This window comes from Tasmannia lanceolata, unplaced genomic scaffold (assembly GCF_043159265.1).
Source record: "Tasmannia lanceolata isolate RefF3 unplaced genomic scaffold, GAP_Taslan_0.1 ptg000015l, whole genome shotgun sequence".
NCBI classification, from domain to species: domain Eukaryota; kingdom Viridiplantae; phylum Streptophyta; class Magnoliopsida; order Canellales; family Winteraceae; genus Tasmannia; species Tasmannia lanceolata.
This window is the reverse complement of record NW_027518692.1, coordinates 51,978,526-51,992,500: the sequence shown is the minus strand read 5'-3', so window position 1 is coordinate 51,992,500 and position 13,975 is coordinate 51,978,526. Positions and strand designations below refer to the sequence as shown.

General features: G+C 37.5%; 1 protein-coding gene across 1 annotated transcript in view; it reads right to left on the bottom strand.

Moving 5' to 3' along the window:
• Positions 1-7,280, bottom strand: part of LOC143892307 (guanosine nucleotide diphosphate dissociation inhibitor 1) — a 21,896-nt gene extending 14,616 nt beyond the window's left edge. The window contains exons 1-3 of the mRNA XM_077396827.1: positions 6,985-7,280; positions 3,991-4,053; positions 3,795-3,878 (exon numbers count right to left, since the gene is read on the bottom strand). Of these exons, the coding sequence (XP_077252942.1) occupies positions 3,795-3,878; positions 3,991-4,053; positions 6,985-7,071 (234 nt within the window). The 5' untranslated portion in view covers positions 7,072-7,280. The remainder of the gene's footprint in view (positions 1-3,794; positions 3,879-3,990; positions 4,054-6,984) is intronic.
• Between the last annotated feature and the right edge of the window lie 6,695 nt (positions 7,281-13,975).

Genomic DNA, 13,975 nt, shown 5'->3' with positions numbered 1-13,975 from the left:
AATAAGAGACTGAATAACCAGGCATTGAAGACATTTTGCTCCCCCTTCTTCCTCGCCCAAGACAAAACACAAAACCCTGAATCTGCGCTAGGGTCCAAAGGCAGCGTTAAAAGGCGGGTCTTCACTTTTTTACGGGAGATGATAATCATGCCCGTAAGGTGCTAAGTTTTGGAGAAAAATTACAGTAAAAAGATTTCAGATTAGAAAAACTACGGAAAAAAATACCAAAAGATTATACCTCTATAAAAAAAAATTACAAAAAAAACTACAGAAAAAAAATACATTAAGATATGAAAACTACGCGACGTCAAAAAGCGTTAAAGTTGCCCACTTTTTACTTCAAATCAAGTGGAGCACATGCGTGGGGGAGTGAAAATATCATCTCCATAAGATACAATGGAGCACCAAGTCAGAAAATATGGAGGTAAAACATCCATTATTTCTAATTGCCATTTTCTTGCTTTTGGGATGACACTAATATTGGTCATTATGTTATGTTGAAGTAAGATTATTTCTATTTACTCTTATTTTCAAATGAGACATTGACTTCTTTGGAAGCCATTGACTATATCATTTCTAAAACTACTATCGCCGTCATTGACAAATAATCATATTTAACTTTATAGCCTTCATGTATACGATCATATCTAAACATTTTTAGATATACTCAAAGAGGCTCTAAGGGGCAGCTTATATACTCCTACAATTTATTTGCATATAATCTTTATAGTGAAATTGTAGTTGGCATGACATGCCCAATTACTATGGAGATCATTCACATCAGGAAACAGCTTGTCTTGGTAAGCTTTAGTTTCAAGGAGCCCAAAAATGGGGACTTTTTCCCGCTAATAAGATCATGAATTTTGTCCCGGCGGTCGAAGTGCACAGCCCTCTAACATTCCAAATTCCCATTTTCATCATTACCAGCATGGTTTTAAATTTCGGCCGAAACGTTTCGTCTCGGCCGAAATATTTCGGTTTCGGTGGAAAACGAAACGAAATTCACAGTGAGTCGGAAAAGTATCAAACTTCGCCGAAATGTTTCGAAAATTTCGGTGAAACGTTTCGGTGAAGTACAAAATTTCACCCGAAATTTCGGAAATTTCGGTGAAATGTTTCAGAAATTTTCGAAATTTCACCGAAATTTAGGTGAAATTTTTGCAAGATTTCGTCCGAAATTTCATACCGAAACCGAGATTTAAAACCTTGATTACCAGAGAAGAGGTGTGTAGCACACTGCTCAGGACCAATAGAGATATTTTCACTCCCACACGCATGCGCTCCCCTTGATTTGAAGTGAAAAGTGGGCAACTTTAACGCTTTTTGACATCGTGTAGTTTTTCATATTTTAATGTGTTTTTTTCGTAATTTTTTCCGTAATTTTTCTATAGAGGTACCTTCTTTTGGTATTTTTTCAGTAGTTTTTCTAATTTGAAGCCTTTTTACCGTAATTTTTTCTCCAAAACTTAGCCTCTTACGGGCATGATTATCATCTCCCGTACAAAAGTGAAGATCCGTCTTTTAACACTGCCTTTTGACCATCGCGCAGATTCAGGGTTTGTGTTTTGTCTTGGGCGAGGAAGAGGGGGGAGCAAAATGTCTTCAATGCATTCAGTCTCTTATTTTCTCAATCCACCCAAAACTTCCAAAACAAGATTCCAAAACAAGATTCGTCCTATTAATGTCACCTTAAAAGCAGGATTGAAGAGGGAAAAGTCAAAATTTTTAAAGCCGTTCAATGCCCTTTTATCTACTCCGTATACGTGTCGTGCAATTTATGTTATTAGATTATATTTTCCCACCTTAAACGGATAAAATCCCCCCTTTACAGTTTGTGAGAATGGTTCACCCTTTTAACGTTTTTCTTTTCTTTAAAACTTGAGATGTTATATGGTGTAAGCCCTCATAGTCCCTTATTTTTCAAAAAGGACTGTACGGACCACATCATAAGATGATCCAAACCATCCATAAGATGGAAGTTAACGAATAACCTAAAAGGGTCAGAGTTAGGGGTGCAACTTTGGTGGGCTCAATCCGAACCCGACGGGTTCAACCCGGAAAAAAGTCGGGTTGGGTTGAGTTCAAGTCGGGTTCGGGTTGAGGCCCGAGTGAACCCGACATTTTTAATATTTTTTTTATTTTTTAAGCTTAAAATCTCAGGTTGGGTCAGGTCGGTCGGGTTGAACTCGGGTCGAGTTGGGTTCGGGTTTGGCAAAAAGGGTTGTTCGGGTCGGGTTGGGATGAACCTCGTCGGGTGGAACTCGGGTCAAGTCGGGTTGAGCAAATGGTTCCTCGGGTCGGGTTTGGGTAGGCCTCAACCGGACCCAATGCGACCCGAGTTGCACCCCTAGTCAAAGGGGGGAAATATCATTCCCCTATTTACTCTATTTGAAAGAACATGACCTTGGATAGGATAGAATGGAAGAAAATGATCCACGTAGAAGAACCCAACTAGAGCCAAGATTAGAGCCGGGTAGATTCCTTCTTCATGAAATTTTTCTAAAGGATTCATTTAGCCGACCCTAACTAGTTTGGGACAAAGGCTTTGTTGAGTTGAGTTGAGTTGAGGTTTTATATGGTGTGAGCCCTTATAGCACCGTATTTTTCAAAAATTATTGTACGCAACCACAATATAGGATGATCCAAACCGTCCATGTAATGGGCCACAATGTAAATAGGTTGTGCCCCAAAAATCATTTATATAGGATGATCCCATCCCTACGATCTATAGAGGAACTGCATATTATGGAAACCTCTATAGATCGAAGGGCTACGATCAACCTACGGAAATGATATTTGGTGCACAACCTATTTACGTTGTGCCCCATCACAAGGATGGTTTGGATCATCCTATAGTGTGGCCTGGTCCGTACACACTTCAAGACTCAAAATGTTGGAAAATGGGAAGATGACATCCAGGATAATTTTCTTAGTCATAAGTTCATAACATAAAGTCTGCCTTAGGTAACATAGTCATATTCAGCTGCTAAGCACACCAGAATTTGTATCTTCCTTATCTTTGGAATTTAAAAGATGAATAAGTGTCAAACCAATGCCAATGATCTCTAAGAAAACTATTTCATGTTTAGGACTCTTTAAAAGTTGACAATTTTAAATTAGATCTGCCAACAGCCATTTCACCACTATACCCTAACCATGGTTTTAAATTTCGGCCGAAATCTGAAATTTCGGATTTTGGTTGAAACCGAAACCAAAATTTCATGAAATCCAAAATTTATTTACCAAATTTCGGCCAAAATTTCCTCTAAATTTTGAGAAATTGATTTTTTTTTTTTTAAATATAGTATTATTTCGAAATTTAGGTAGAAATTTCAGATATAATAAAATATTAATTTTTTCTATTACCTGATTTCAGCCGAAATTTCAAGATTTCTGCCAAGCCCGAAATTGGACTGAAACCGAAATTTAAAACCATGCCCCTATAGACTCTATGTCATCACCATACACCAAAATGTTAATGACTAGTAGAAACTGACCACTATGAACGCTAAGTACAATTAACAACAAGGAAGACTCCTCATAAGACAGAATTCTTGGCATTGAAAAATTGGCCACTGAATGCTTGGCATTTAACAATTGGTCACTGAATGCAGTTTGATGAAACACTGAAACAATAAATAAAAAAAGCTATTATCTATGTGGCAGCACAAGGATTCAAGGCATGATGTAAGATACATTATTGATTTTAAGACAAAGTTGGGCTGCTCTATCCAAATGAGTATGTCGGCAAATCATCAAAGGGCAAACAAGTCATAGTTGAAAAAGATGATAACCTTTGGGATCATGTCAACGTTGTAATCTCTGCTAGAGCCCAAATGTGCTGGAGGCTTATCGTTTCCCTTAAACTTTTTCCAAAGCTGCAAGACAAAAATGCTCGGAAATTTAAAAAAAATGCAGCTATAAAGTTATAAACTATACCCCCGGGATCATGCTTATGAGAATTTACTGGCCCAGTTCCATAACTGGTACCTGAATGAGGTTGAGTGAGGATGACTCTCCTCCATAATAATCATTCCTGTCCATGTGCAGAACCTGTAGCATATAATATGAATAAGAGTGTAGAATTAAAAAAATAGGGTTATATGAAAAGTGATAATAGATGATTATGTGAGACAAATTTTAAAAAGCATCTTTAAATTTATTTATTTTTTGAATGGTTAAAAAGCATCTTTAAATTGGAACAGAAAAGAGGAAAAAAGAAAGAAATACGAGAAGAACAATTGCGAAAACTAAGTCCAAACATAACTACATAATTAAGTAGCAGTTATTAATATCATGTTGATTTGTATCTAAAATCAACATAATTTTTGACGAAAATTTAAAATAATGTTAGTAACATCTAAAATCAACATAATGTTAGTACCATCTAACCATCTATAAATTCATATGCAGAGAGGGTTTTGTCAGTGTTAGATACGCACATTTTATTGGAGATGGTTTTCAATTGAAGACCCTTAAAGGGCATCGATTTGTTTGGAAAATTGTAAAAAAAAAAAAAAGAAAAAAAAAAACTAGAAGTACTGAATGAAACTGGAACGATTGGAGCAGTCTGTGTTTCCACAATTAAAAAATGGATTGGAACAGTCCGTAATATACAGAATTGACCGAAACACGGGCCAGTACATTCTGGTACAGTTATTGTTCTGGTTTCCTTACCAGAATGGAATGTTCCAGAAATTTTGTCGGGAACGAAACAGAATTGACAACTAATGTACTATTTAACAGAAAATCATTTAGATGTGTCTCACTATTGCAGATTTTCAGTAAACCAAGCAGTTGTCACCTGTCAGTATAACAGAGAGCTCAAAGCCATTAAAGTTTAAAACCAAGGTATTTTTCAAATAAACATTGGCATTAGAGGGAAGCGATGCACTCAACATCATGTCTGAATGTGATCATCTTTCAAGTTCAGACTCCAAACTCAATCTTATTTGACTGGACTTAGTAGGTACAAGTTCTGCATAAAGTGAACCAAAGGCATGTGTGACAATTTGACTTATTGCAAACTAGCCGGCGAATAAAAGTTACCGCATACCAGTGTTGCATGGATTCGGATTAGCGTGTCGGGATCCGACACGGATTCGAGGTGTCGGATTCGGCAAACTCCCAACAGTAGGATTCGGATTCGGTAATTTTTAAATAAAATAAAATTGTTAAAATTTAAAAGTTATATATATATATATATATATATGTATGTATGTATGTAACTGTGTCTCACGTGAATCCATGTCCGATTTGGATGCGGAGACGTGTCGACACGGATTCGACATAGGGGGGCAAAGAATCCATGCAACATAGCCGCATACTAGCGAATAAAAGTTCTTAGTGATCCAAATATTCTATCTGGTCACGATGAAGAGAAATTGACATGTTAGCATTTCTTATTGCCTTAAAGTGATCTCTATAGTCCCCTGAGGCAAGAATCCGGAAATAATAGAACACAGGTAACGTATCCTTGGATCCAAACCAGAAGCAGCACCACAGCCCATCGTAGAAGATATGTGCAACTATTCACGCCGTCAGTGGAAAATAAAGAATGCATACATTACAGTTTAAGAGTGTTCTAAACAACAACATTTTGTTGTCCTGACTGTGGAAACCTTAATTCATAGTTCTGATAACCAAGTAATACTTAAAACAAGCAACATAATTATGCAACCAATTCCAAGAAAAAGTTTCAACAGACTATAACACTATTGAAGGGCCAGAGTTACATAGAACCCTGTGAATCCTAATTTTCTTTAAATAAAAATGCATCCCAAAACATTCTTTGGAGGGATCCAGCAACATGAATTGGATATTCCTATGGAGTGTTTTGGGTAACTGTCATATATTCAAAATCCATTAAAAATGTATCATGATACCTAGCTACATGTTCCAACAACAAGCAGTTCAAACTATCTATACTAAAAGCCAATTTAGAATAAACAGCACAGATTGCAGACAGTTTAAATCAGAAAAGAGGCTACCCATTCCACAACAAAATAAGCAGCTTAGGCTTATTTCAGTACTACCCTGATCCACAAACTGGAAAATGGAAACAAACACAGGAGAATAAATGGGAAAATAATATGTTTGTAGGACCATCAAGATCAGGTCTAGCCACAAACAAAGCTTAAATAGCCATTTAGATCTATGTGCATTGAATCGTAGATTTTCGGTATAAGGTGATCTGAAATTAATTCAAGATAAAACCAGGCAACTCATCAATATTCAGTGTAAACTGCTGATATTATAGAAATTCACAATTAACGAAAAAGAGAGAGAGAGAGAGAGAGAGAGAAGATAGGAAAACCCTCCATTTACAACAAAAATCAACTTGGCCTAGAACAGTATGAAGTACAGCCAATTCAACTATAAAGAAGTTACTATTTCAGAAACCACTTCAAAATACCAGATTTGGAGCTTATATCAAAGGAACTCTATTGTCTAATGACCATGCTCAATAACAAGGACGAGCAGCATAAAACTTGGAAAAACCATACAAGCTGTGAGTGTTCCTTCAAGGTCAGAAGTGATTGCAAACAAAAATCGAAGAACCATTTCAAACTATTTTGACACAGAGTCTATTATCAAAATTCAAAACGAACAGTGTGCCTAAAGATGAAATCACTGATTCTCGGTATAAAGTTAACAAGACAACCTTTCTAGAAAACATTTCCAAGTGTGGATTAGGGGATTATCTCAATAGGGAGGAAATAATCGTCTGAATAAATGGAAAATTACACATTCAGAGCCCAAAACATCAAGATCAGGACAGAACACGACTACCCGATTCAAGTCTTAACATAAAACCATGTATAATCGATACAAACTCCACGATTTGAACTCGATTTGAATAAAATCCCACCAAATCTCTGACACAGAGTATGAAATGCCTTAGTGATGGAAATTTGAGATGAATGAAAAGGGGGGAAAGATCTTTAATGAAAAAAAGGAGAAAGGAGAAAAAAAGAGGATGACCTTGAGACCATCGACGGAGAGAAGGCCACTGAGGATGCATTCCTTGAGCCCAGTCCCGAGGACTATCACATCATATTCTTCATCCATCGCAGATCAATAGATTGAGATATTTGAGAAAGATGAGAGATGCAGAGATCGGAAAGCTAGGGTTTCGATCTTTAAGAGTAAACAATATGAGAGAGAGAGAGAGAGAGGGGTGGTGGATTTAACACGAGTAGACAGAGAATAAGGGAGGAAAAACGATTGGCGAGAGAGATGCTTTGTTGATTGAAGATGCTAAAGAAAAAGGGTAGTTTTTAAGAGGGAATGGACAAAGGTGAAAAAGGAAGAGAGATTGTCTCAAGAAAGGAACCTCGCAGAATTTGCTAGGTGGGTCCCATTTTAGATGTAGATGTACGATGGGCTGGAAATCTCACCGTTGGATTATCGTGCATTCTTAAGACTTTCACTTATTCTGATCACATCTACTTAGTGACTGGCTTTATTATTTGGGTTCGAATCTACGGACAGTGATCCAAAGAGATTATATGGGTGTATTATTAAGCTAGCCCAAAAACAAAGGGCCCACATTATTTGGGTGATCCAAACCATTCAATTGTTGGGTCCTCGCGTAGATAAGTGTACCTAGGAAGTATTCTTCATTGGCGATCCTAATCCTCTGGTTTATGGATGTTTAAAATGGACGGCACTGTATAAAAACATCCATTGATGGAGGGTTAGGATTATTCTATGGAGAAGATTTTCTAGGCTCACCCTGTCTACGTCAGTCAGGACCCAACAAATGAATAGTTTGGAACACCCAAATAATTTGAGCCCCACTGGTTTCAGGGCTGCATGTGCATGCAATGCCGTCCTCCATATAAATTCTCTTATTATTCAAGGCTTCTTTCTTACCTTCTCTATGTTTTCAGCTTTCATTAGCAGCTTTGCTCTGATAATTCATCCAAAATGACCACCAAAAATCTAGAGTGTTGGAAGTTACTAACATGGATGGAACATGTAAGATTATTCTCATTTATTTTCATTCTCCCTAGCATCAAAAGCACGGAAGCGCGTAGGGCTGCAACTCGGGTCGGGTTCAACCCGAACCTAACGGGTAGGGGTGCAACTCGGGTCGGGCAGGTCGAGTTTTCCAAAACCCTACCCTACCCGAGAATTATCTCCGGTCGAGTCGGGTCCAATTTTTTTCCGGAAAACCCGAGATTCCTAAACCCGACCCTACCCAATATCGTTTCTTGGGTTGGGTTGGGTCGGGTTTTCATTTTTTAGCGTAGGATGGTGACTAATTTTAAAGATTGTAGGAAAAAAAACAAATCTTTACACCAAAAATTTCTAAATTTATGTCATCAAGTGTATATCTTTAAGAAGGATATTATATTTTCACATAACAGACATGATCACCTCAATCAAAACAATTGTATCAAAATATTGGAAAATACTTTTCTATGTTATTCAAGAGATGTTTAAGAAAGTCACAAACTCACAGTGCACCCGTATGAGTTGGGTTGGGTTTCGGGTTTTTTTTTCTTTAAACCTGGCCCTACACAAGATGGAGTCTGGTTTTCCAATTTAAAACTCGACCCTACCCAAGACCCATGATTTCTAAACCCGACCCATGTTATTTTCGGGTCGGGTCAATGCGGGTCAGGTAAAACCTGACCCAAGTTGCAACCCTACCGACGGGTTCAACCCGAATTTGGGTTGGGTCGGGTTAAGCTTTTCTCAAATCGGGTTGGGTTAGGGTTGGGAAAAATCAACCCGAATTGAAAATCGGGTTGGGTTGGGTTGGGTTGGGGTGTCGGGCAACCCGACCCGACCCAACCCGAATTGGAAATTTCAAATTCCCATTTAGTAGCGATGTTAATTCAATATGAGAAAACGGTTCCTACACATATGTGTAGAGAGTTCTCTACACACTAGCTTAAAATACAGTGGGGGCCCACATTGTTTGGGTGATCCAAGCCATCCATTTTAAAGGCCCTCACATAGATAGGGTGTCTACAAAAAATCAGATCCATAGGATCATCCCAACCCTACGATTTGTGGAGGTAAAATGGATGTCTTTAAACCTTCACAAATTAGTTCATTTTTTGCCTCCACAGTTCGAATGGTTAGGATGATCCTATGGATCTGATTTTTTGTGGACACCCTATCTATGTGAGGGCCTTAAAAATGAATGGTTTGGATCACCGAAATAATGTGGCCCCCACTGTATTTTAAGCTAGTGTGTAGATAACTTATCTACACATTTGTGTAGGAACCGTTTTCTCATTCAATATATATATATATATATATATATATATATATATATATATATATATATATATGACGGCTTAAAATATAGTGGGCCCCACATTGTTTGGGTGATGCAAACCATTCATTTGATGGGCCCTCACATTGATAGGGTGTGCCCAAAAAATCAGCTCCATAGGATCATCCCAACCCTACGATTTGTGGAGGCAAAAATGGACGTGTAAAAACCTTCACAAATCTGTCCATTTTTGCCTCCACAGTTTGAAGGGTTGGGATCATCCAATGGAGCTGATTTTTTGGGCACACCCTATCAATGTGAGGGCCTATCAAATGAATGGTTTGGATCACCCAAACAATGTGGGCCCACTGTATTTTAAGCCATCGGTGTAGCTAAGTTAGCTACACGTATGTGTAGCTTCACTTAACTCATATATATATATATATATATATATATATATATATATATATTTATATTTATATATATACACTAGTAAAAAACCCGTGCGATGCACGGGCCGACAAAGAACGGTACGGACCACGTCATAGGTTGATCCAAACCGTCCATGTGATGGAACACAACATACACGTACATAGGTTGTGCCCCAAAAATCATTTCCATAGGCTGATCCTAGCCCTCCAATCTATAGATGTTTCCATAATTCCTCTTATCTTAAATCGGATGGTTAAGATCACCCTATAGTTTTTTAATTAAAAAACCATAAAGGAGGGGGGTAAGATCGAAATTATATGGCTTTAATGGGTGCCTTTGTTAAAAGCATAAAGGAGGGGTGGGATTGCAATTATATGATTTAATGGGTGCCTTTATTAAAAGCATAAAGGAGGGGGGGTAGGGTTGAAATTATATGAGTTGAATGGGTGCATTTGTTAAAAAAAGTCAAAAAATGTGAGGTGTAATTCTCACGTAATTTTCAAAAAAATCGAAAAAACTCTTATCTTTTCATCCAGCTTATTGTATTAGACTAGTAAAAAACCCGTGCGATGCACGGGCCGACAAAGAACTGTACGGACCACGTCATAGGTTGATCCAAACCCTCCATGTGATGGAACACAACATAAATAGGTTGTGCCCCAAAAATCATTTCCATAGGCAGATCCTAGCCCTCCGATCTATATTCCTCTTAAATCGGATGGTTAAGATGACCGTATAGATTTTTTATTAAAAAACCATAAATGAGGGGGGTAAGATTGAAATTATAGGCTTTAATGGGTGCCTTTGTTAAAAGCATAAAGGAGGGGGTAGGATTGAAATTATATGATTTAATGGGTGCCTTTGTTAAAAGCATAAAGGAGGGGGTAGGATTGAAATTATATGAGTTGAATGTGTGCATTTGTTAAAAAAAGTCAAAAAATGTGATGTGTAATTCTTATGTAATTTTCAAAAAATTCAAAAAACTCTCCTCTTTTCATCCCAGCTTATTGTAGTATATATATATATATATATATGAGGAAAGTTTTTCTAGTCGGCCGACTAGAGAACATTCTCTAGTCCGCCGACCAAAAACACAGTGGGCCCATGTTGTTTGGATGATCCAAAGTATTCATTTGTTGGGCCCTGGCATAGATAAGGTGTGCCCAACAAATCAGCTCCATAGGATCATCCTAGCCCTTCGATTTGTGGAGGTTAAAAATGGACAGCGGAGGTTAAAAACACAGTGAGCCCACGTTGTTTTGATGATCCAAAGCATTCATTTGATGGGCCTTGACATAGATAGGATGTGACTAAAAAATCATCTCCATAGGATCAGCCTAACCCTTCGATTTATGGAGGTTAAAATGGACGCTTATAAACTCCACAAATCTGTCCATTTTAAACCTCCACAATCAAAGGGTTAGGATGATCCTATGCAGCTGATTTTTTGGACACGCCCTATCTATGCGAGGGCCTATCAAATGAATGTTTTGGATTATCCAAATAATGTGGGACCACTGTGTTTTTTGGTCGGCGGACTAGAGAAGCTTCTCTAGTCGGCCGACTAAAAAAACTTTCCTCATATATATATATATATCATCCTAGTTTATATTAATATTACTGTATTCCATCTGAAAAAGTTCTGTATGTGATTTTCTTTTTCAACATTGAAATAGTCTCCACAGTCCACAATGGACGGTTTGTAGGAGTGTAAACGAGCCGAGCCGAGCTTGACCAGGCTCGGCTCGGCTCGTTAAGCTCAAAAGCCAGGCTCGGGCTCGGGCTCGAACCAGCCTCGGCTCGGCTTGGCTCGGCCAGGCTCGCGAGCGGCTTCCGAGCCTTATCGAGCTCGAATTATATTAATTTTACGCCCCTCATTTTCCCTGGGCAGCCTATCTAGTGTTTTTTTACTACTCTTTTCACACTAGGGGGGTGGTCCAAGTAACAAATGGGGTTCCAAAAAAGAAGTGACATATTTTGCCCCCCTCCCCCCCCCCCCCCCCCTTTCACTCCCTAGACAACCCTTTTAGTGTATATATTAATACATAATATATATATATATATATATATATATATATATATATATATATATATATATTTAAATATATTGAATTCTTAACGAGCCGAGCCGGCTCGGCTCGTTAAGGATTCGAGCCGAGCTCGAGCGAGCTTCCGAGCCCGAGCCAAAATCACCCTTAACGGTTTGGATAATCGTCGGGCCATACCTTACTTTAAGATGATCCAAAGATTATTGTACCGCCCACTTCACAAGATGATCCAAACCATTCATTTGTTGGGCCACATCATAAATAGGTTGTGCCCCAAAAATCATTTTTGTAAGATGATACTAATCCTCCGATCTACGAATAGACTGCACATTATTGAAACCTCTTTAAGGTTAGAATCATCCTATGGAAATGTTTTTTTGGGGCACAACGTATTTACATTGTGGTTCAACAAATGAACGATTTGGAACACCCAAATAATTTGAGCCCCAATGGTTTTAGACTTTTAGGGCTGCATGTGCATACAATGCCGTCCACTCGTCCAGCATATAAATTCTCTTATTATTCAAGCCTTCCTTCTTACCTTCTCTATGTTTTCAGTTTTCATTATCAGCTTTGCTCTAATAATTCATCCCAGATGACCACCAAAAACTAGAGAGTTGGAAATTACTAATATGGATGGAACATGTAAGATTTGTCAAACACTAATCTCATTTTTTTTCCCTTCTCCTCAGCAATCCAGCATCAAAAGCACGGAAGCGCGTGATAGAACTTGCATTAAATTTCTTATGCCTGAAAAATCACGTCAACAATTAAATCCTGGCATCCAATAGTGTTGAAAGGTTCATATTCACTCGCACTTATTACAAATTAAATGTTAGTACTGCATGACTTACGTGATATTTGGGCTGATACAGAGAACAAGTGAGACATGGTGCGGATCTAAAAAGTAACAGCAACTGTGTCATAGTGGGCACAAAGGACTGTTTGTTTGACGCGATGGCATGTTGGTAACCATGAATTTTTTTTGCTGAAAACTCTTTCCTTGAAAAACGATTTTAATTAAAGCCTTTTTCATGTAAAAATAATTCCAACTAAAACTTTTCCTCTTTTTTTTTTTTTTTTCCCCTGCAGTGAGATTTTATCAGTCATCCGAATTGCAGGTAAAACTTTTTTCAGCAAAAAACGAACCTGTTTTGATTGCAAGAATTTTAGGAAAAGTTTGGAAAAAAAAATAAAAAATTCTAGAACTTCTTGCTTTTCCATTATTTAATTACACACGAGAAAAATTAACATGAACACCATAGTTCAAATACTATTAACCTATTTACACCAACCTTCAATTTATAATGGTATATCCCTGAGCATAACTATATCATTTCCCTCTGTATTATAGGAAAAAAAATATGGAAAGAAATTTTTTTCATGCAATTCAAATAGGGCCTTGGAAAATAAAATAAAAAAATATTAAAGGAAGGCTTCACACTGGCCAAACATGAGCTCAAGGACTTCATTGATATGATTTTAACAATTCGTTCCTGTCATGATTGGGCCTGAAACAATTTTTTTCCTGGTTGAATATGTAGGATCCCCCATCCATTGATGTTTTGGATGTGATGTCAAGCTGTTATTTTTTTAAAAATCTTTTGTTGCTCTTTTTTTGTTTATTATTAGTATTTTTGGTTGAAAAATGTTGTATAGGGGAATGATGGATTTGTTTTCAAAAGATTTTTTATATGGCGAGTGACCATATATTCCAGTATTTTCCAAAGATTAATGTACTGCCCACTTAACAAGATTATCCAAACCATTCATTTGTTGGGCTACAACATAAATAGGTTGTGCCCCAAAAATCATTTCCGTATACTAATCCTCCTCTCTATGAATAGACTGCACATTATTGAAATTTCTCTAAGGTGAGGATCATCTTATGGAAATGTTTTCTTGGGGCAGAACCTATTTACGTTGTGGTCCAACAAATGAACGATTCGGATCATCCTATGAACTTTTTGAAAACTATGGACTACGCATCCATACACCATGTATTAGGAAGTGGGGAGGGAAGATGGTCATCCAAGGACTCTTGGACGTCCGATGCTTACCAAAACCACCACTTCCCTATTCCATTTAAAATACAATTACCTTCTAATAAAAACCATTTTTACTCCCTTGTAATTCGTTTCCCAGATACACAAATTAGAAACTCTCTCCCTTTTACTTTTTCCACAAAAAACTTTCCACAAAAACTAATTTCCGAATTTCCTCAAAGTCAATTAATTAATTAATTAATTAACTCACATAT